This window comes from Cyprinus carpio, chromosome A8 (assembly GCF_018340385.1).
Source record: "Cyprinus carpio isolate SPL01 chromosome A8, ASM1834038v1, whole genome shotgun sequence".
Lineage (NCBI taxonomy): Eukaryota > Metazoa > Chordata > Actinopteri > Cypriniformes > Cyprinidae > Cyprinus > Cyprinus carpio.
Genome location: NC_056579.1, coordinates 21278496 through 21303707, shown reverse-complemented (window position 1 = coordinate 21303707; position 25212 = coordinate 21278496). Strand labels below are relative to the sequence as shown.

The 25212-nt window shown below is 35.6% G+C and overlaps 1 protein-coding gene across 1 annotated transcript; it reads right to left on the bottom strand.

Annotated features, from left to right (window-relative positions):
* Positions 1-4800: 4800 nt before the first annotated feature.
* Positions 4801-24093, bottom strand: LOC109073519 (mitoferrin-1-like). Its single transcript, XM_019089628.2, has 4 exons — positions 23795-24093; positions 7542-7770; positions 6410-6466; positions 4801-5756 (listed from the first exon to the last, which is right to left on the bottom strand). The coding sequence occupies exons 1-4, from the start codon at positions 23984-23986 to the stop codon at positions 5209-5211; spliced, it is 1026 nt and encodes a 341-aa protein (XP_018945173.1). The 5' UTR covers positions 23987-24093; the 3' UTR covers positions 4801-5208.
* Positions 24094-25212: the final 1119 nt, after the last annotated feature.

Genomic DNA, 25212 nt, shown 5'->3' with positions numbered 1-25212 from the left:
AACAAAATAACTTAAACTATAATAGTATCTTGATAATACTATGTTCACATGTCTTCACTCTTATGTGGAACAGGATTTATACTGTTATCCTTATTTGACTTTCATAATCAGTCAAAAAAAAAAAAAAAAAAAAAAAAAAAAAAAAACAGTGCCTGTTGTAATATTAGGCATATACTCTGGACAACAGCGCCCTCTGCAGACAGAGAGGTCCCTCAATGGACGCTTCAGCAACACACATGGTGTTTATTAATAGAGACATATGACAGTATCTATATCTCAAAATCCCAATTACACCAATGTCTATTTTCTATTGCAGTGGTCAGATGTTAGATAAATTGAACACAATAAAATCACATTGGCAAACTTTCAGATAAGAGTCAACTATATAATGAATAGGTCTTCTCAGAATAGTTTCAAAATTAATATATTTAATAAGATATTAATATAATAACATTCAAACAAAACAATAAAAAAATACATAATTAAATAATTCAATATTTCAAAACATAAAAACATAAAAATCTAATAAGTATTTCTTTTTCAAAACAGATATTTGTTGATAAACTACTAAATATTGTTTATTTTTCATTAAAGTTGCTTTGCAATGTATTATCAAAAAGCGCTCAAAACAGATTGATTGAATTGAATTGAATAACAAACAGCAGGTTCATATGGTTTGGTCACAAACTTACATACCAAATAAGACACGTGTCATTTGATCATTGTGCATTTTATTTCAGCTCCAGTGTTTCAAACTGTAGCAGCATTTCCACAAATCAGTTTTAGAGTCTACATTTTACATTTTCATTGCAGTAAAACAAGAGAAAAAAGGAAACAAAATAAACTTGTGTACACTAGATGGCACTATTTTTTTTTATATCAAGATCCTCCCACTTCTTCTACAATGTGCGCACAGAGCGGCCAAGACATGAATTGGTTCATGATGCATATTTAGAGGACTACCACTGCAATGTGGCAAATATCAGGATAAGGCATTGATAAATCTGTTTTAAGTTTTCTCAAAACATGGTACGTAGTGATGATCAGACAAGATCTACATCAGCACAGAACGAACGGAATGTTGTTAATAATACTGGACCCTAATGCAAAACCTTTAAAATGAGAAAATTGACATACAATTTAAAATGGTTTCAAATACAATGTGTATTTTAAAACAGCTAGTTTTGCAGAGCAATTACAGATAAGAAGCATTTAAAAATGCTGGACCCAGAAGAAGCAAACCCATGGGGTTTCCACCCTACGACGGGGAGCCAAAGGGTAACGGAAATTTGCCCTTGATCAGTCAAATAAAATAAAAATCTGCTTTGTACAGCCCCTCATGATAAATATCACCACATCCATCATCTCAGTTGTAATGACCCAACTACGCATCCTAAAAAAGGAAAACCTAAAACACATTGCTATACAAATCTCAACATGTCAGACGCTAACATCATCGTTCCCCGATTTGAAAGGTCAAATTAAAAGGCATGTGTACATCAGTGATATATAAAGCTATACTGCAGTGTTGCCAGGTCCCCCACCGGAATGCCATTTTTACCGGGGGCTTCCTCTTGAAACAAGATTGGGCTAGTATTGGGTAGCAATTGGGTGGGTTTTGTCATGAAAACCTGGCAACCCTGCTTTACTGTAATGATAGTGAGAGTAGTCCATTTCTTTGGTTCCTAGATGCTGGTTGAAAAACTGGTTTGGAAACACACAGCAAATCAAGTACTTAACCAATAAGCAATTAATCAGAAGGCAAGCAATCAAAAATCTCAAAATCAACATCCTATGGAAGCCCGTTTGCGCCAAAAAAAATAAATAAATAAAACAAGGTAACTGACTTTTTATCTCAAAATTCTATTTTTTTCTCACAATTCCAAGTTCATATCTCGCAATTCTGACTATATAACATGCAACTGTAAGTTATAAATTCGCAATTCTGACTTTTTTTCTCACAATTGTGAGTTCATATCTCACAATTCAGACTTTTTTTCTTAGAATTGCAAGATATAAACTCACAATTCAGAGAGAAAAAAAAGTCAGATTTGTGAGATAAAAAGTCGCAAATACCTTGTTTTATTTTTTATTTAGGGGCGAAAACGGGCTTCTATAACATCCAGCCCTTATGAGATGAAATAAACAGAAGGCTGAGGACAAAAGTCCAAGGGAACAGGAAGTGAGAGAGGACACAGGAAAGCCACAGCTGAACCGGTCAGCTCAGGGTAAAACCAGAAACCCTCTCACACACCGTCCCGTCCTGTCCTATGCAAAGATACACTATGAACACTGGCAAACGGCTGATGAACGCCTGGAGAGGCAAACGAAACACTGGCGCTGTGATATCTAAGGCTGCAGGATGCTTTCGTTGTGTGCGTTTCATCTGTTGGTCCACTAACAGGACGTCCTGCATACGATACATATAATGCATATCATCTCAATCAAGAGCTAAAAGCCCGATAAAATTTAAAGTCCAATAAAATAGAATTCAAAAGAAACCCAACAACTCTTATGAATACTATACATTATTTACAAATCCGTTCCTCTACTCGCTTGATTATTGTGCGTGATTCCAGTGCAAATTCCTCACTGACTTTAAAAGCATGTGCCATATGTAATTTGATGGGAATGAAAACAAATTTCTTGTTGTAAAACTATAAAACCCACATATTGGGCCTAATTCAAAAAAATCTGAGGGGAGATTTGTTTTTGTAAAGCCTTAGAAACATCGTTACTTTGGACTGAATGTCAGTTTCGATGTTTAGGTCACCCAAAAAATGTTGGATTTACTCACCCAAAGCCATAAGAGAGTAAAGACATTTTTAATATGCTTTCATAATTTTATCCATCCATTGAAAATCCACACAACAAAAAAATTCAAGCTTCAAGAAGTTCATAAAGATATCATAACAGTAAATCCATATGAATCGAGCAGATTGATTACAATTCTTCTGATCAAATATGGTAAACAGAAGCTTAACTGTACTTGGTTGACTTATAACAAATCTTTTGTGTGTGTACCAAGTACATTTGAGCTAGTTTAGCATATTTGTTGCACTCGATGCATGTTCGTTGATCAGTGTTTATATGTGAATAAAAGCCTTAATTAATTCTGTTCCTTATATAAAGCCATTTGTGTCTCTTCAGAAGACTTGGATTAAACCGATAAATATGACTTTGATGATTCTTTATGAACTTTCCGAAGCTTGAACATATTGGTTGTAAAGACTTTCAATGGATGGACAAAAATTATGAAAATATTGAAATATCTTCATTTGTGTTTTGTGGAAGAACAAAAGTTATATCAGTTTGGAACCACATAAAAGTCAGCAAAAGCCCGTTTCCGCCAATGAATAAAAACTAAAATAAGGTAATTGCGACTTTTTATTTCACAATTCTGACTTTAACAACACGCAACTGCAATTCAGAGTTTTTTTTCTCGCAATTGCAAGTTTATATCACACAATTCTGACTTTCTTTTTTTTCTCACAATTGCAAGTTATAAAGTCAGAATTGCGATTCTGAGAAAAAAAAATGTCAGAATTGCGAGTTTATATCTCACAATTTTGAGAAAAAAAAGACAGAATTGTGAGATAAAAAGTCGCAATTTTATGGCGTAAACATTCTCCCAAACAAAATTAAATATTAAATAAAGCTTTAAAAGACAGAATTCGTTCTGCTTGAATTCAAAATAAGAGACAATTAGTCGAACCTGCATCTGCTTGTCAATCATTTGGACAACAAAACACTGAAAAGCCTTTTTTTTTTTTTTTTTTTTTTTTTTCAACGTCTCCCACAGCCTTGTTTTCATTCATAACAAATTAAATATGCCATCTACTCTGACTGAGGCCTATTTCTGGAAAACTGAAACAGACGGTCACAGCTATGAAACCTTTTATCTACCTCATTAAGGAATAAGGATTTCATTCTGGGTTTGGGATTTTAGTGCACTCAGTTCTCAGGGTTTTAACAAGCAGGAAACCCGCTAAAGCTGCAAAACCCACTGCATAGATCACGACTCGTAATTATATCACAGGCTTGACTGGTAATACATATCATCCTTGACAATTATGTCCTAAAACAATAAAAGAAAAAAACTCATTCATTTCAGCTTTCAACTTCCACTGCTAAAGTGAAAATAACTGAGTACATTAACAGAGGAATACACTCACTATGAATTTATAAATCATAAGTGCTTTAGTATGATGAAATTTCATTAAATTAGTATCCAGTTCTTTGGAAATCAAATTTTAATAGTAGACTAGTCCATCTAAAAAATGTGAAATGTAAAATATTTGGATAAAATTAATGCATGAAAACTGAGTTTTCATGGTGCAAGTAATCTAGTTTTAGAACTTCTGTCAGGGTTTATGAAATTGAATCGAACGTGAATAATAAAAAAAGAGGTTGTGTTTCATTGTTTTACAAATTATAGTGGAAAAAACATCTGAAAACCTACAACCTATTTCAGTACTTCCATTCCTCACAGCCACACGTTTGAGTCAAATTAAATTTGTCATCTTCCCTGACTAAGATCAATACGCATCAATATTTTCTTCAAAAGGAAAAAAAGAAAAAGGCAGTGTCCAAATTTAAATCGTAAATGCAGAGCTTGATGCTCAGGCAAATAAAATAATAAAGTAACAAAAGCAAACTCTTCTGAACCCCTAAAATATTAAAACATTTGGGGTGATTATGCGCAACAAAATTCAGGAATGTCTTAAATTGTGTATGTATGTAATAATAATAAAAAATAAAATACTAAAGTAACAAAAGCAAACTCTTCTGAACCCCTAAAATATTAAAAAGTCCAGAAAAAAATGTTCTTCCTTTGTTGTGTCATTGAGCAGATGGTGTGTGTGTGTGTGTGCACATATAAAAACAGATGTGCACCATCATGCTCAATCATAAATATGTTATGTAAGTGAGAATACAAACAAAACATCTACACATCTTTACCTTTCGGTTTCTGTCATGTTTTCAAGAACGTTCTGTAGTGTGCAGCTCCATACATCCTTGTAACAACATTAAACTATTCCAATAAATTAATACGATAAGTTAGCAACAAACAAAGAATCTGCTGGAGTGTCTACTGCATAAGAAATGAGCATCTACATTCCCCTTTGAGCCGAGGCGTCTTCCATCGTCCGTTGATCTTCACGCTCACTCTTTGGATGGGCTGAACGGATTCAGTGCTAAAGGGTCTCATGTAGGGCTGGCCCTGTGAGCGTCCCTCCTCAGCTCCTGGATGTGCAGTTCCTTTTGGGTCAGAAAGTATTTGAAGAACTCGTACACGGACCAGGCGATGGCTGTAGACGGCATCTGATAAATCACCCGCGCTCTGACGCCTTTAAAGAACGCCGGTACGCCGCCCAATCGGTACACTGTCCTGAGCGCGTTGACCATGCCGGAGAGGTGTCCACTAACGTGTGCGGAGCTGAGCGCCACGTTCTCCTGCGTGTTTAGCAGCGTCTTGCACACGTCTAACGGAGTGGTTACGGCAGCGGACACGGCTCCGGCTGCCGCTCCGGACAGGATGTGCGTTTCAGGTCGGTATTGGCGCTGGGGGTTAAAATGTTCCTGCATGAATTCGTAAGTGATAAAGTGGACGGCCTGGAAGGGGATGTTCATGGTCAGTTGAGTGCTGTAGCTGCGGTAGAAGGCGGCCAGTCCTTCCTTGCGACTGACCATCAGGACGCAGTCATACACGCTGCGGTATGGAGAGTTATACATCTGCATCCTCTGCTTCACCACTGAGCGAGAGAGAGTGAAAAAGATTCAATTCACTGAATTAAAACATTCACTGCACTCATCACTCTCATCAAGAATACAAATGGGTGATTCTATGCTAAATCTAATGAACCACAAATTTTTATGAATAATACAAAAAGCATTCGGGTGCTATGTATCAAGTTTTTTTTTGTTTATATTAACACTTCGCCTGGAGTTTGATTAAAAGGTGATCTGACCAATCATAACTTTGAATCTTCAAATATTTAGTGAAAACTGGAGTGCACATTCGCATAAAAATTTAATCCAGCAATAATGTTTGCATCATATCTGCTAGTATTAAACTGAAATCAGCCATTAAAGTAGCACATCTTTGTTAAAAGTATTTCTTCACAAAGTCCACACAGCCATCCACACAGCCAAACTGTTGTGTGAAATTTAAATTAATGTAAGGAAACTATCATTTACTACAATTAACTGAGTTTTTCCATGCTCATTAAAATGCATATTAACTGTATTACTAATTACATATTATACAGTAATGATGATAATAATAATAATAATAATAATAATAATAATAATAATAATAACTTTATTATATAAAAAAATATATAAAATTAATATAAAAAAATATAAGATTCATTATTGACTGGTATTGACAGTAGAAGAAGAATACCTTCTGCTGGGTTCATGACACCATCGTGGAGGACAGTGGCAACACTTCCTGCCACACCTGAAGTGGAAAAGAGAAGAAAAAATACGTACATCAACATATCAAGTCACAACTTGTGGAAAAAACAGAACAGAAACTCATATACTCATATGCTACTTTTACAATGTCCTATACAACAGACAAAGGGGCACTTTCCATTCCTTTTCCTCAAAACGATGGCACAACGGAATGAATGAACATTCATTAAAGAGATAGTTCACCAAATATGCAAATTTGCTGTTAAATTTACTCACCCTTAGGCCATCCCGAGATGTAGGTGACCTTTTTTCTTCAGTAGAACAGTAAAGAAGATTTTTAGCAGAAATCAGTTCTTGGTGATTCATAAAATGCAAGTCCACAATCACTTTCAGAGTCAAAAAAGCATATCAAGGTTACATAAAATTAATTTGTGCGACACCTTACAATATATTGAGGTCTTATGAAGCGAAACAAGCATCCTGTGCAAGAAACTGAACATTATTTACAACATTATTACCTGTAATCCATAGCCTTAGGCAAAAGGACCAGAGTAATGTCCGGTTAGTGAAAAAAACATTCTTTTGAACCAGTACTTATTAGCGAACTATTTGAACCAGTTCACCAAATCGAACTGAATCATTTATTTACTTAATATGCCTTAGACATGTAAAACATCTGTGTCACACATCACATCATTATTGGGTACTTTAATAATATAATTGCATATACTTGATGTCATTGCGTGATTACATAAACCGGTCAGAAAAGAATCAGCTTTCCAGTTTGCATAAGGTTATAAATAACAGGTAATAATGTTGTAAATAATGATTGGTTTCTTGCACCAATTGATTGTTTCGCTTCTTAAGACCTCTCTATATAAAATCAGGAGCCACGGATATTAATTTTGTGTTGCCTGATATGCTTTTTTTTTACTCTCAAGTGCCACTAACTGCATTGTATGAAACACCACGACCATGATTTCAGATAAAAATCTCCTTTACTGTTCTAATCAAGAAAAAGTCACCTACCTTGGACGGCCTGATGGTGAGTAAATTAACAGAAAGTTTTCAATTTTGGCTGACCTATCCCTTTAAGACAGAATAATCCCTTCTCCTACCATTAGCAATGTGACTGTTGCCTCCGTTCTGTATGACGTCACTAAGGCGGTGCTTGATCCGCTCGTAGCAGGCAAAATAGAGTGCGTGTGCGGGACCGGCCCCCAGCACAGTGATATTGAGGCCCCTCAAGGGCCGAAGGAGGCCCTCTGTCAGTACAATCCTCTTCAGTGCACCGTACACACTGCGGTACTGAGCCTTTGGGTCTGGCTGTAAACTCTGCATACGTGTCTATGGACAGAAAGACAGCAGCATATAAGCATATCCACCATAAAAAGAACAAGTCTTTATATTTATATATTTTCAAACATAGTTTCGGAACTAGACCAAATCTTAAAGATCAGTTCTTGTTTCTTGTGTTCTGACATTGTGTGGCATACAAGGCAGTTTCACCTCAAAACAAATCTCTGATGTCATAGCTTTTCATTAAAGAGATATCCCACCCCAAAATGAAAATTTTGTCATTAATCATTACACTGTCAAAGTCCAGAAAAGAATGAAAAGCATCATCAAAATAGTCCATCTGGCATCAGTGGTTCAACCGTAACGTTATGAAGCGACGACAATACTTTTTATATGTGAAGAAAACAAAAATAACGTTTTTATTCAACAATTTGTCTCCTCTGTGTCTCTCCACATCACGGTAGCGCCATTTTGGAGAACATCCAATGAACGCAAACTTGCGTACACTCTTCTGTGTCAGCCGCGCCACAAGGTAAGCTGCTTGCGTTCAGCTCATATTCTTCAAAATGGTGCTACAGTGATGTTTTTTTTTTGTTTGCGTACAAAAAGTATTCACGTCGCTTCATAACATTACGGTTAAACCACTGATGGCAGATTGAGTATTCTGATGATGTCTTTCATACTTTCCTGGACCTTGACACTGTTATTTATTTTGCAGTCTATGGGACAGTCACAAGCCTCCCGGTTTTCATCCAAAATATTGTGTTCCTAATAATACCAAAAATACCAAAGCTTTTGAAGCGACACGAACGAAACTGATTAAAGACACTAATGACACAATTTTAATTTTGGGGTGGAGTATACCTTTAAATTCCACCAAATATATATATATAATTAATTTGCGGAGATTCCCTAAAAATAGGTATTTTCTGACAGAAATAAAAATAAAATCTAAAACAAATAAATGTGTCCTGTTATAGGGTGTACTAGAACAGGCTAGTCCAAACGCGTTGTAGTCCAAACGAGTTGTTCGTAGTAGTTTGTTCGAAAAAGTGATTTCTGTTAAATAAAATATCTCCTTTTGAAGTGGACTTTGAGCTTTGTAACTTTGCAAATCATTTTTATGCTCAAACAGCAACATTACAGACTACAAAAATGTTGAAAAAAGTGAAAAAGCATAATAGGACCCCTTTAACAAAAAGGGAAGGAAATACCATCAATATGTAGACAGAGATAGAAGCAGTCAATCCTTCTGCTTACCCAACACTTCAGCTCAGTTATAAAAACATGCTTTGTTTAATATGAATGATTTGGCAACAATCATCATAACACACACAGACTGAGGGGTACAGCAACCAGGCTATCAGAATAAAGCCTGATCCACAGACTGAAGCTTATTCTGGCCAGAAACGCCTGAGCAACATAAAGTGCAAAATGATGACCACCCAGTTTTTTTGCACCAATAACTTTGAAGGAAGTACACTTAAATACAGGCTTTTTGACCACATAGTAATAATTACTAAATGTTTTAAAAATCATTTTGATTCAGACTAATTGTAGTGATTGAGAAATAGTGATTCAGAACATTTGGGAACAGTTTTAAATGATTCACTGAGAAGAACTCACACAATATATGGCTTGTTAAAAAATGTTTCGCTATACACCTGCAATATCTAACCATTCAAATATTTTAGACTGTTTTAAAACAAAAGGAGATCTAGACTGCAACATGCATATGATATATGATGATGAAGTCAAAGAATCATTTGTGTATGTCTATATAGTCCATGTTAAACAAGTTTAAACTTGTAAATCAAACCAAAACACTTCTTTTTCAGTCATTCTTTCCAATTATCTTTTTAATTCCACCAATTAAATCTAAACACTAGACACACCGGTGTTACCGGCTACAGCTTAATTTGAACAAGATACTATTACAGATAATCAAAAGTGATTAATTAGTTCTCCTTTAACTAGTGAACTTGACAAACACCCAGATATGTTTGAATTTACCCAAAACTATCACTAGAAAATCCCAGTCGTCAAACAGCAACAGCTAATATACTGGAATAACAAGAAATCCTGAAAACATTCATCAGGGTGGACTGAGTTTTCAAACAGATTTAACTCCCCATTTTAAACTGTTCTGTAATCTCAAGTCATGCTTCAATTTAATAATTATAGCAATGCTTTTGCAAACGTTGCAACTATTTCTCCGCATTCAGAAGAACTTTAGCAAACAAAAAAGCAGAAGAGCAGCTAAATATGCCACAGAAAACACTAAGCCAAAGTAGTTTCCTCAAATTTAATCAAACAAGACAAGTAATGCTATGAACATGTTTGAAACTCCAAACCTGAATGGGTCACACACTTCCCCTGAGACAAAACAAACGTCCTTCATTATAAAAAAAGGAGACAGTGCGAGACACTTCTTAGGACTTAAACACACTTTTTATGTCCTCAAACCAAACCAAACCAAACCAAACCAAACAGAAGTTGTCAATCATGACGTCACAAAGTGAATACAAACTGACGTGACATACAGCCAAGTATGGTGACCCTTAGGGATGGGCGATATATTGCATGTGATTGTCACGCGCATTTCGTCAGTAAAGCCGGTTCCCTGATTACCGCTAAATCGCCATCACCTGCTTTCAAATGGAGTGGCATTTAATAGACAGAGCCGTAGTTCACTGACAAGCTAATGACAAGCTGGAATATATCGCCCATCCCTAGTGACCCATACTCAGAATTTGTGCTCTGCATTTAACCCATCCAAAGTGCACACACACAGCAGTGAACACACACATCGTGAACACACACCCGGAGCAGTGGGCAGCCATTTATCCTGCGGCGCCCAGGAAGCAGTCGTGGGTTCAGTGCCTTGCTCAAGGGCACCTCAGTCGTGGTATTGCCGGCCTGAGACTTGAACCCACAACCTTAGGGTTAGGAGTCAAACTCTCTAACCATGCTGTCAACATTCCCGTTTTTATAGCATCAAATAAGTAACTAAAACTAATCTTTTACTACATTAGTATGATGAAAACTACATAAATTCTTTGGGGGAAAAAATAATTTGCAGTGTAAATTATTTAGTTTGTCTTATGTCCCATTCGATAACATGGAGAGGGCGGGGTTTATGACCTGTACTGGGTCCAGCCACCTGGGGGCAACTGAAATGTTTTGGCTACACTTTCTGGACTTGTGCGGCACACTTGGTTACTATCAGACAACTGTCATAGATGAGAGGTGACAGTCACGACAGGAATGTGTGTATGTGTTGTACGTGTGTTTGTAAATAACGGCCTGTTAATCAATTTCAAAACGTCCCATCCTAAATGCAAGAGACACTCTTGAACATTCACACCCTTCTGGTCGTGTGAGATTACGACCTCTGCCCTGTCCCACCCATCAGCCACAAGGAGTGACTCACACCAGCCCACCCAAAACTCTCTAGTTACTGCCATCAGGCCCAACGTTTAAACCAGCTGTGAACTTTCACCTGACATTGAAACTGTAGTTTATTTAGCCAACATATTCATATATACTGGTCATCAAGATATTATATATGTTTTTAATCACTGTTCTTTCAACTACAGAAAATATTTCATATAAATTATTAAATGTTTAAATATTTAATATAAAGATCAGCCATCTTACTTTAGTTATACAGTGGGTATAGGAAATGAATAATCGTCCTTTAAAATAATCACATTTTGTTGCTTTGCAGCCTGAAATGAAGATGGACACAGTTTTTGTTTCATCCAGCTGTATTTATTCAGTGCAGCTTATAACATCCAAGTGAAAGATATAACACCAACATGTCAGGAAAAAAAATAAATAAATAAAAAAAGAATCACTGAGTTAGAAAAAGGATCACCATCTTGTGTTAGTATTTTGTTGAACCACATTCTGCTTTAATGATAGCCTTTAGTCTGTTGGGATTTGTCTCTGTCTCTACTAAATTTGCACATCTAGACTTAGTAGCAGAATTTTCCCACTTTTCTTTGCAGAACTGCTCAAGTTCAGTTCAATTTGATGGTGAGTGTTTGTGGACTGCAGTCTTCAAGTCATTCCAGAGATTTTCAGTCGGGTTTAAGTCTGTGCTCTGACAAAGCCATACAAGACATTCAGCTTTTTCTCCTTCAACCACTGTGTGCGGAGGTTTGCTGTGCTTTGGGTCATTGTCATGTTGGAAGATAAACCTTTTTCCCATTGACTATTTTCTGGCAGAGGGCAGCAGATTTTCCTCAAGAATTTGACAGTATTTAGCCTCATCCATTTTTCCTTCTATCCTGACAAGTGCTCCAGTTCCTGCTGCAGAGAAACACCTCATAACAGGATATCACCACCTCCATGCTTTACTGGAGGAATGCTGTTTTTTGGATGATGAGCTGTATTGATTTTCCTCCAGACATATCGTTTGGTGTTGAGGCCAAATAACTCAATTTTAGTCTCATCTGCCTCAGAATTTTTAAGGTGCATTTTGGCAAAGCTCAGCTGCGACTGCATGTGGCCTTTCTTTAGCAGTCTATTTTTTCTTGCAACCCTCCCATACAAGCCACATTTGTGGAGGATTTGTGATATTGTTGTCACATGAACACAATGACCTCTCTTTGTCATAAATTCCTGCAGCTGCTTCAGAGTTGCTGTAGGCTCTTGGTCACCTCTCCTAACACATTCATCCTCTGTGTATCACCAAATACTTTGTAGTGATGTCCTGATCCAGGGAGGGTCTGTGTTGTAACATATACCTTCCACTTATAAATAATAGACTTCACTGTGCTTCTAGGCATTGATAAAACTTGTGAAATGTTTTTGTATCCATCTCTTGACTTGTGCCTGTCCACAACTTTATCCCAGAGATCTTTTGACAGTGCCATAGTGGATTGTTTGCTTCACTTGCACTACCATGGACTGAAATGCTCCAGCAAAGCTCTTTTCATGCCGAGCTGATCAAAATGACCTCATTATTTATTTATTTTTTACAATTTGGTGTTATATCTTTCACTTGAAAACAAAAACCTCAACTGAATAAAAAATGTGTTATATCTTTCACCTGGATGTTAAAAGATGCATTGAGTAAATACAGCTGGATAAAACAAAAACTGCATCTGTATTAGGGATGGAACGGTTTGTGGAAAAAAAACGAACCGTACGGTTCTCCACACACGGTTCGGCACGTGCTAGGACCGTGGTTCAACTTAAATCTGACAATGCATCTGTAAAATGGATTGCTATAAATAAAACGTAAAGCAAAAAGGGTTCAGGTAATGCATGTTTCTGTTGATGGATGCAAATTCTGGCTTTTTACAGCGATGAAAAAATAAAGAAAAAAAAAATGTGTACAAACCATTCACTCGTCCAATGCGAGTGCTGTATGCTGGAATATGAGCAGTCATTTATGCCATTATCACCCGGTTGCTGATAGCTCGTGCGCACAGGTGAGACCTGAACAGCACACGTTGATATCTGTTTAAACTAAACTCATGTAAACTTTGCCAATTAAAACATTTAAGAGCCAGAGGACACAAGCTCGCGCACGCAGTGAGAAGATTTGTGCGTGCGCTCATCCGAGCCAAAGGACATGCACACCTCAAACGCGTGCAAATATTAAGCTCTCTCAAGTATAGTTTAATGGTTAAATAGAAAAATAACACAAAATTATGTCAAAATGCCTTTCTTGGTAAGTATCCTATAGCAGACATAGCCGGCTGAACGTACTGTATCAGTGCACTGGATCAGTGCATTCTATTAATGTGACAGTATTTTTCTTAATATTAATCAAACAGCAACAACAAAGAAATCACTCACTGCTCTTGATTGAATAGCTTCTGTAACTTTAATAAAGATTCATTTTTAATTTATACAGTCAAATATGCAATGTTATTTTACATTTCATTACTTTATTCAATTTCTGTACCTAAAAACTAATGTTAGACCCACCTAAAAAAAAACTGAAAATCACTGTTTATTTTATTTGTATCTTTACTTCATATTATTTATTTTTGCTGTTGCTTGTAGTTGGATTATTCTTATTTTCTTAATTTTTATTTGACAGTATAGTTTTTCCCTAAACATAGCACATACCGAATGGTACCAAAACCGTGACTTTCAAACCGTGATACAAACCGAACCGTAAGCTGAACCGTTCCAGCCCTAGTCTGTATTCATTTCAGGTTGTGATTATTTTAAAGTCTAGATGACTTTGTTGAACTATGTAAAAAAAAAAAATCTAAATTAAAAAACTTAAAGGTGCTGTTTGTAGGACTGACACTGAGTGGTTGAACTAGGTATTGCAGTCCAAATTCAAAATATTAGAGAGGGTTTTTTCACCCGGCCCCTCCTCCTCAGACTTGAAGCACAAGCAGGTTGACAGATTGTTGACACCAACAGGAACGAGCGCTCTTGACGATTAATGTAATGAAATACACTGTGTTTTCCGCCAACTGGCAACCCGGGGTGCCGAAATACAATTGGGCGGGCAGTGGGCGGGTTTCACAAACCAAAACAAAGCTTGACATTCCGGCTTGGAAAACAATTTTTCAAAGGAGAATAACTGACTGTAGCATTGTTTTTCAGGTAAACAAGTATGTTAACGTACCATGTTTCTTAAATATCTGCAAACATATTATGGTATTTTAATGCTTTAGTTGAGTCAAAATCTTACATACAGCACCTTTAATTATTCCAAACTTTTGACCAGTAGTGTATTTTAATTGGAAAAATAAAAATGGCTGATAAAATAAGCTGGTGTGTTAAATAAATAAATACATGCATTTATAAATACATACATACACTATCGTATGTAAAATACGGTTTACTTTTTTGTCAGTTACTTCAGTTACTTATTATGGAAGCCCATTTCCGCCACTGAATAAAATCGCGACTTTTTTACAATTCAGACTTTTCTTTCTCAGAATTCCAAGTTTATATTACGCAATTATGTCTTAACATGCAGTTGTTAATTCAGAATTGTGAGATATAAACTGGTAATTCTGAGAAAATATCAGTATTTTTTCCCCCTCAGAATCAGACTTTATATATGAACACTTAATGAAAAAACTGGTTACGATCAAGCAACTGTCACAGCAAAGATGTGACAGTCATGACATGAATGTGAGTATGTGTTGTACGCTCATGTGTGCGTGTGTGTGATTGTAAATAATGGCCTGTTGGACTTTAATTAAATTGGACTTAATAACTTGCAATTGCGAGTGTATACCTTGCGATTCTGAATTCTTGCGAGAAAAAATCAGAATTGCGTGTTATAAACTCGCAATTGTGAGGAAAAAAGTTGAAATCTCACAATTCAAACTTTACAACTTGCAATTGCGCGTTTATATCACGCAGTTCTGAGAAAAAAAAAAAGTCAGAATTGTTAGATAAAACGTCACAATTACAAAGTCATTCAAAGTACAACGTTAGAATCAAGAGAATTCAAAGTCTGAGTTAGGATTTAAATTAAAATTAAATTAAACTATTAGTTTCTTATGTAAAATGTTTGGTTCCACTGATATTTGATTGTAGAAATAATTTGCTCTTTATTTGACTTAAAACATTCCAACAGAAGCCTATAAACTCTAAATAATGCTAAATGTGGAATAAAATTTGGGATCAAATAGCAAAATTACTGGTAATTGCATTTACTAAAGCAATAGATTTAAAATAATTTTCATAATATACATTCATAATACTAAGATCTATAGAACTTTGGAGCCCTGACATACCTCAGTGTAAACATTCACCATTTCAGCCTTCACTTTATGCAATACATAAAGAGCACAAAGAGTATCCTTAAGATGGTTAAAGAAGTAACTCATCTGCATAGTTGTAATGTGTATGGAGTGTATGGAGAGAAAAAGCACTGTCATTCATCCTGTTTCTCTATTCGGGTTCTTCTGCTATTGCTGCATCTTTCTGAATCACACCCTGCCTCTTACTGTACAAGCACCACAATATTACCAAATACTGGCACAGAGAAACATGTGATCCATTAAAGATCCCTTTCAGTCACAAAACAAAACTACAGACTACCAACTATTTAAGTGGGTGAATTAAATGGCATTCACAATGCATTTATTTTCCATAATTTAAGAGTAAAACCAAATATTCTGTGGGAAACAAATGTTGGGAGTAACATGACATAAAATGACTGAATCAAGAAAAGTCGAATTTGATATATTTGCTAAAAAAAGTAAATATGGGCAATTTCATGTCCTAAATGGAAAGCCGCCTCGTGTTAAACACACCATGTGCACCTTTCTCTTTGAATTGAATCGCGGATAGAGACATAGAGTGAGTGTGTGAGTAAAGGTCATGTATGGAAAAGCACGGCAAGTGTCCTTAAACGCTCCTTAGTGGTGTTTCTTGGAAATGACGAAACTTGTACAGCTGGCAAATCCCCAATATTTCTCACAGACTGGAAATGCCAGTTTCACTTACAGCCTGAATCACTACAGACACATGTGCTCCAGTAACTGAATTGCAACATCATGTTTGGGTAGATGTTTCAACAGTACATTTCATTTACAACTATATTACAATGACAAAGTGTAAACATCACTAACAAATCTCAGTTTCCCTTGTTCCTGAAGACACCAGACAAAAGGAAGAATTTAAAGGGGTCATGACATTGCTAAAAAGAACATTATTAGGTGTATTTGGTGTAATGCAATGAGTTTATGTGGTTTAAGGTTCAAAAAACACATTATTTTCCACATACTGTACATTAATGTTGCTCTTCTATGCCCCGCCTTCTGAAACGCATTGACTTTTACAAAGCTCATTGTTCTGAAAAGCAAGATGTCCTCTGATTAGCCAGCTATCCAGTGCGTTGTGATTGGCCGAATGCCTCAAGCGTGTGACTGTAATGTTATGCCGCTTAACATACTGTGATGCCGTGTGTCCCGGTGCGGCGCTACGAGACAAAAACAATAAAACCCATTACAAACTAGGCATTTGTTGCATCCAGTGGGGACATAATTACGAATTATAATAACTTATACTGTATTTTTACACGTTGCATTGCATATTGTGCTGCATAAACATAAAACCATTTGTCTGCATTTGTAATCGGAGAAACGACAAACAACAAGCGCTACTCTACACTGCTCAAAACTCGCGTTTGAATCATCAGTGGCCAATCCTTTAAATATGAAAACATACTTACAGGTTGTGAGTCAGAACAGATGGCATTGTAGGTTCAGGAAACAGTCCTCCGTTAAATGCATTGCACACACACACAAATATTTAATTTGAACTTAGGGCTGCACAATTAATTGAATTTTTAATCACGATTGCAATTATGGATGCCACAATTACATAATCGTTCAAAGCAGCAATTAATCGTTCAAAGTCCACTTATGTTATTCTGTGTGCTTAAGATTCTTTTTTTTTTTTTTTTCTACACGTTATCTTAAGGGTTTTTCCATTGTTTTAATTTTAGATTTAGTATAACACTGTAATACCATTCATATTTTTTACTAATTTAAAGAAGAAACCAATCCGATGTGTAGTTGATATTTGAGGCTTAATACTATATAAAAGCACAAAGTTTTTCAGTTAGTGTTTTCAGCTTATTTTCATATAAAAATACGGCATGCAGTAGCTTCATACAATGATATAAACATTGTCCAATGTAAATTATGATAATCATAATAATCGCAATTACAATTTCAAGGGAATAATCGACAATTATGATTTTTGTCATAATCGTGCAGCCCTATTTGAACTATTCTGGAACAGAGTTGTAAATACAACTTAACCACTGATTTCTAGTTGTGTCCTCTTTTCGAAGGCCAAACAAAGTAGTTTCGCTTTCACAATGAAACACACAGCATCTCCATGACATGACGGCAGCGTCAACAATACTACAGCGAGAATCAAAGTTAATCCTTCTTTCTTTGTATATACATTTGTGCAGTGTTATGCAAATCTTCCCACACAGTGATGTAGATTTGGGGGTGTGTTTAAACGAGGCGCTTAAGGAAGGCGTGGACGAGTCTTAACTTTTATAAAAAATATCTCTTTGGGTTTGAGACTTTTGTCTTTGCAACTTTAGGGATCTTATCTATGCACGAACAGCTTGTAACACTCCAAAAATGAAAGGAAAACTTGAAATCGCATCATATGACCCCTTTAAAGATAATCTCTTTTTGGATGTTTGACAAATGATTTACTGGCCCAGTACACAAATCACTGGAATCTGACACCTTATCTTCTGTTAAGAGTGTTAGAGGGATAATTTAACCTACTTTTATAATTCAACATTAGTTCAATGTTTTTTTTTTTTTCAATACATCTAATGTATGTGTTGAATTTCTGAGCAAAACAAAAATAAATTTTACAGTACATGATATACAGCAGGATTTGACTGGCTCAATAAATAGTTTATGACAGGATTGGGATCAGTGAAGCGTGTCTACAAGAAAGAAAAGGAAGAATCTTTTACCAGGAAGGAAAGATTTATTTGAAAATGTGTGTCAATTTCTTAGAAATGTACTACTTGTATTTACTTTACTTGTAAACTTTTATGCTTTTAAGGAAAAGCTTAAATTGAATTACTCTAAAAATGCAGTAAAACCATCAAGTAAAAGATAACACGTTTTTAAATATAATTTTTTTTAAAATATAGTTTTGAAAGCATGTTTATTTATTTATTCAAATGTGAATGTATGAAATATTAATTCATTCATTTATGTTTTTTGGGAAGCATGACATTTTACAACCTTAAAGCGGATATAACGGTGAGTTTTTGCCAATATCATGTTAATCCTGAGCTCTGATGGATTAATATCGCATCATTTATATCTCTGAAGAGTCTTTAGTTTTATCAGATTTATTAAAGACAGATACAGCTTTACGCTTCTCTCCGAAAACAGCCGAGCTCCTGGAGGCGTGCCGTGGGCAGAGCTAAAGAGCCGCGAACACGCACAGCGTTTGAGTAGAAATCATCTGCAAACTGTGACATCAATGTAAATTTAACAGGAAGAAAAACATTATTGACTTAAATTAACCATGACTAACAAATTAATGAATGAAGCAGGTTGATGGGCTGCTCTTGCTCTGGTTGATGTGTGCGCGCTCTTCCGGGAGAAGTGCCCATACAAGTTGGTCATGTTTAGCATGAGAATTCACCTCCTTAGCGGGGAAAATAACTCAGAATGCATGAAATAGCATTAGACCTCCGCTTTAACCAAATATGGATATCAAATTTGAAGAGATTAGAATGTCCATTTTATTTCAAGCGGTCTATAATCTTAAATTACAAATTCAGAAAATATTTCTGCATGTCATGACAAATAATTACTTCATGCATCATCTTGAGAAAGATTCACACTTTGTCCTATTAACACAGTATCCCTCTGTGATCTCTGACCAAGTTTCATTTTCTATGTCTGTCATCGCTAACACACACACACACACACATCCACAAACACACAAAACCAATTACAGCCCAGTTCCTTCCATGTAAAGTCCAGGGGCCTCTGGTTGGTTAGGCATGAGACGCGTGTCTGTGGCTATGTGGTCTCCAGACACGTAGTACGCGGCTCTCAAACGCATAGCACTATGGCGACCAGCAAACGAGCTAAATCTGGCAGCCACTAAGGAAACAATGACAATAGCATACGCAAGTCCCATGCAGAGCACAATCTGGCACAGTGACAGATCATTTTCACTCACAAGCTCCCAAAAAGACAAAGTTAGGACACTTTTGTCCCGCCGTAACAAACTCTGAGAAGTGATTTGAGAAGGGATAGAGCAAGAATTCCTACAATAAGGAACTGGATGCAAAGGACTGCTGTGTTCAGTGAACTAGCTGGCAGGCTTATGTTTGAATGAACTGTTGTTTTAAAGCCGGAGCAAGGCTAGCCCCAAGATTAGTGCTACACTCACACACAAAACACCATGGCATTTCAATTCAACATCATGAGACGACACTTTCACCTCAGATAAAATATGTATGATGGGGAGAAACAGAGATCAAATTTTGTTCCTCAAAAAACTCTATGAAATAATGAATCTGACCAAGACATGGTCATGCTGACTTAACTCCTCTGTCTCCTATTCAATCCGTGTTGTCAGGTCCGCACTTTTCCCACGGAACTGGGCTACTTTAACACTGTTACCGTGGGTTGTTTTTCATGTCCGCGGGTTGAAGTGACCCCAATAACGTGATATTAATCCCCCTGAATGCGAATTTTAGCAATTGGGAGAGTTTTGTTGTGAAAACCTGGCAACCCTGTATTTAAGGACTATGTAGTGTAATAAATAGGCTACTAACTACAAAGTCATAAGTTCACACCCTGGAAAAAGAGTGAGCCATAAACTCCACCATTATGACCCACTAAACCCAAGATTACTCAAGAGTAGACTGACCTAGTAATAAGCATACTGCAAAAAGACTATAAGATAGCCCTTGTGAAAAGGAAGTACACTAAAGCATACTTTTAAAAAGAATACTTTTTATGGCGATAATAAACTTTAAAAGAAAATACTTAAGTGCGAACTGAATGTAATGTATGGAAGCCTATTTCCGCCATGAAAAAAAAAAATCTAAAAAGTAATTGCGACTTTTTAATGTCACAATTATTATTTTTTTTCTCAGAATAAATCCAGAACTGTGAAATGTAAACTAAAAAAAAAAAAAAGACAAGTCTGAGTTTGTATCTCACAATTTTTTTTTATTTGTCACAAATTTTTGTTCTCAGAATTGCTAAAAACAAAGCTTGATTTGTGAGATTTAAACTTAGAATTGTGAGAAAAAAAGTCTGAATTATGAGAAAAAGTGTCACTTTTTTATTTCTTACAAAGTAATGTTTCCAGACATTGTTTAGAATTAAATGAAAATATATTATAGTTTAAATTTATATTAAATTCTGTTACTGAACTTAGAAGATTGCATTTGACGCACTTAAGTAGGACTTAGGTTCATCTTTGTAAGTATCTCTATAATTCTCGTCTTTGAAATATGGTTAAATTGTAACTGATGGATGTACTGACAAGCATTTCTGGTAAACTAATGTCATGTATTTACAAATATTTATAATAACACATTTGTAAAGATGAAGTTGCAATTTAGTAAATGTAAAATTATCTTTTAATGTGCTTTAGTATGTTAGTCAACACATCAAAATAAGTGTACTTCTTTAAAGCATGACAAAAGATTACAAAAATATTATGCTTTAAAATGTACTTTAAGGTAAAACTTGAGATTATTACAAAGTGCACTTTTTGAAAGTACACTTAAGTGTGTTAGGAAACACAGTCACGAAACTGACTCTTTAAGTGCACTTCCGTTTTATTTCAGTAATATTATCTGTAAGTTGTTTTTTTTTTACTACTTAGTTTTAATACATCACAAGTACATTCTAAGCACTTTTTCACAAAAAAAGTACTTGGTTGACAAATGTGCAACTAAGATAACTTATGAAAGAATTCAAGATTGAGAATATTCTCTTTTTTGTAATTACAGTATGAGTTAGTTATTGATTTGTGGCAATTATAATGAGTGTTAAACACTACTGTAGCAAGCTATACTGTACTATAAGTACAAAGTATTTCTATTCCCTAAACCCTAAATATGTTAAACACCTAACAAACTTGAAATGAGTCTAGACAGGAATATGAGGTTAGGAGTGCTGCTTTAGCAGTGAATTTGGGTGTGATAAATTTGGTTTTATGTTGGACATTCGTCAGACATTAGATCTTTTCGTCAGCAATAATTTACATATAATCGCATAATAGTCATGGATCATGCTGTAACTCGTTTAAAAGCATAATATCAAAATTATTAAGTGAAAAAGAACTCACAAGGTTCCCCACTTGAACACTTCAAGTTAGGGAGTGTCTCAAAAGAGCAAAATCCACAATAAACTCTGATAAATATGTGCATTATTCCATAAAAACACTAAAAACGTGATCCTTTTACGTGTGTAGTTTAGGTTAACAAATATATTAAGTATCGATAAAGACAATTTTTAGCTTTTATATTATCAATATATATGTTATAGATATAAAAGTAAACAATGTCTTAACTAAATCTATTTAACTTTGTGGTTGTTTTATCGAAAGAGCTCAAATCACCAACAATGTATTTATACATACATGCAGCATATAATACACAACTTTTAAGATTAAAAAAAATAATAATAATTTTTGAATAAATCTACATAACTTCCTGGTCATGTGACCCGGTGATTGTAACATCTTCTCACAATCCTGTCACACATCATACATGACTTGGATTTTGAAAACATGATTTCGTGAGTTTTTAATGAATTTTTCAAATATACAAATCTATAGAACTTCCTGGTCATGTGACCTGATGATGTCACACCAGTTGTAATTTATTCACACAATCCTGACACGCATCATACCTTTGAAATAAATTGGATAAAGAACTGTATTAATAAGCCCTCTTCTATATGGAATCTGATCCCTAATGTTTTTTTTTTTTTTTTCCCAAACTAGGTGGTTTAAGCTTCTTATTAATGTGTAATTACAGCATTATTAAAATCCCTTCCAAATTGTTTCTTTTACATAGGCAAATGTTATTAGCTTGGTCCCTCATTTTTAAACAATTCCACGAAGTTACATTTAAACCTGGCTTCATAGATTTTATGCAGATAAGTGCTCTCTTAAAAGACTTAAGAATGATTTTAATACCAACTGTTATTTCCATTTAGCGAACCCTGAAACCTCTACATTTATTTTAGAATTGCTTTCACACAGCGACATTTTGTTGATTTTATCAAACGTTACATGAATCCTAATGTTTAATTTACATATAGAATTTTTTGTTTTTCATGATTGTGAAAAGGAAAGTTATACTTACTTCATAAAACGTACTTCCCCGTTAGCTAAACATAATTTTCATAAATATAAACTGTCTAAATGCAAACCTCTTTTTTAAGATATAAACTTGAAATGAAAACGTATTTTGAATCTACTGCGTTCTCTACAAACTTAAAAGCAGTAAGAACAATGGCTTTGTTGAAGGACTTCGCACTTCATCTGAACTGAGACTGAAGAACCCTGGATTGTTATTATCGTTGTCCTGACACACATCATACACAAACTGGATTTCGGAGTATTTTTGGTGAATTTTTCCAAATATTAAAATTCATATTATGTCCTGATCATGTGACCTCATGTTGCCTCACCCACTGTATTATATTCATTAACATATTTCACACATTAAACATTCAAATTTTGACCAGATACTGTTACAAAAGTCCGGTTCATATTCACAAACATTTCTAATACAAAACTATTTACATTGCGATATTATGTGCCTGACAAATATTTATGAATGTAACACAGCAGGTGTGTCAATATTAGGTCACACAACCAGAAAGTTATATAGATTTGTAGATTTCAAAATTCTCAAAAAAATACATAAAATCATATTTCCAAAATCAAAGTCATGTACGATCTGTTACAAGTGCTAGTGAATATATCAGAGGTGATGTGACAGAAAGTTATATGTATTTGAAAATTTAAAAAAAATCATTCAAGCTACACAGAAAGACATTTCTAAAATCCAAGTCATGTATGATGAGTTAGAAATGTTACTGAATATATTACAGGTGCCAGTGTTTGAGTGCAATGTAATAACAATGTCACAATTCATAGTGCATATCCCATTCACAGCTTAAAATTACGTATTAATGTTTTTCCACTTAATTCACATCTATACATTTTATTTGCATGATGCTTTGCATGCTTTCGAATCTTGGAAAGCATATTTGTTTACATTATCATTATTTTTACGCACTTTTGAGACGGTCCCTTAATGTGTCTGTCTGGAGAGGAAGTACACTTAATCGTAAAATCGTAAACAGCGCGTTTTAACAGTAAAAGGCATGGCCAACTGTGCTGGTTTAGTTGTTGTTTTTGACCAGTTTGAGAAGGTTTGAGTCATCCAGTCATTCGCCATGCTAATCTAGCCGAACTTTGTTGTGAAAGTTAGCCTGACGGCCACGTTGCATAAGCTGTCCAGGGCTGCTAACAGCACATCCGACACATTAGTGAATGTTTTCATGGCCTGCTGTCTGCGCTGAGTTACCTTGACCGAGTCCACGGGGTACATGACTGTGTGCTCCAGCACTCCGGCCACGGCGCCCGCTGTCATGTGCGTGCACAGGGACGCGTGAGCGGGCAAACTCTCGTAATCATCGTCGCCCTCCGACGATCCGCCGTCGCTTTCCACCTCCGACATCTCCAGACTCGCCAGGACCGTCTCGGTGCGCAACTCCATGCGTGAGGGGCGGCGCGGGGAAGGTCTAAACGCACGGGTGATACGCGGAGATCTGAAACGGCGACACGAGCGAACACATTACTAACCACTGACAGCGTCATCTCAATGACGCCGCGACGTCACCGTGACGCAGCGCTCCCGCGCCGCGCGATCAATCAGAACGCTGCTCTGCAGAGCAAACATGAATATTCATGAGTGTCCCGTTTCGTAATAAACAGCCTGTGGAGTGCGTTTCACCGGATCACAAAAACTTTTCAACAAGGTAATATGTTTCAGCAAACGCGTTTTCAGAGGGTCATATGAAAGTGGCAGCCTACAGCCAGATGGCAGCCCATGTGGAGAAGCTGTTTGTTTGCAATGAATGAATTTATCTGTTACAAATCAAATAAAAAATTATGCCACTTGCATTTTACCTGTTATTAACTCTCCTTGGTCTTTAAATATGACCGGTATTGACAGAATCATCAAATTAAGCACTCGTATGGAAATATGATAATGTTTTGCAATTATCATTTAATACAAGAGATACAAAATTCCGGTGAAATATGAAATATCCTCATGAAAACGTTATTTCTCCCATTATTACACTTCTTTTTTCATTACGGTTTGCCCCAAGAACACATTATTTGTGAATTAGAGGCAATGTACAGACACACTGAATGGAAATACCAATTTATGGTAAAAAAAAAACAAATCTTTAACCACATGATTTTGTAATTTCTGGACATTTTACTATAAAAAAACATATATATATAAATATATATATATATATATATATATATATATATATATATATATATACGTGTGTGTGTGTGTGTGTGTGTGTGTATTAATGGAATATGTGCATAAAATGTCCATAAATTACAAAATCATGTGGTTAAAGAATTTTTTTTCACAATCTTGGGGTTTTTTCTTTTCGTCTTTAACCATATTTGTCCACTAAATGTATCGTTTTGGGCAAAAAAAAAGAAAGAAAAAATATTCCAATTCATCATGTGTGTAAAAACATTCAGTTTTCGATGTGATTAAAAACATTTTTGAATGATTGCGCAAAACGATTAGGAATGGCACTGAATAATCATCATTACAAATTTATCATGGCCCAACAGATCACTTTTGACAAAGACCAGTTTTAAGCACCCTCAAGGTAAAATAAGAAAATTATACTACACATGCTTAACAGCTGTAGACTCATTTGGAGCGTATATCAGCTGTACCTCAGGCAG

Excerpts from the sequence above, each read along its gene's own strand:
- LOC109073519 (XM_019089628.2), bottom strand. The coding sequence starts at position 23,986 with ATGGAGTTGCGCACCGAGACGGTCCTGGCGAGTCTGGAGATGTCGGAG. Across the intron at positions 7,771-23,794 it reads ACCCCGTGGACTCGGTCAAG|ACACGTATGCAGAGTTTACA; the intron begins GTAACTCAGCGC and ends TTCTGTCCATAG. Across the intron at positions 6,467-7,541 it reads CAACAGTCACATTGCTAATG|GTGTGGCAGGAAGTGTTGCC; the intron begins GTAGGAGAAGGG and ends TTTCCACTTCAG.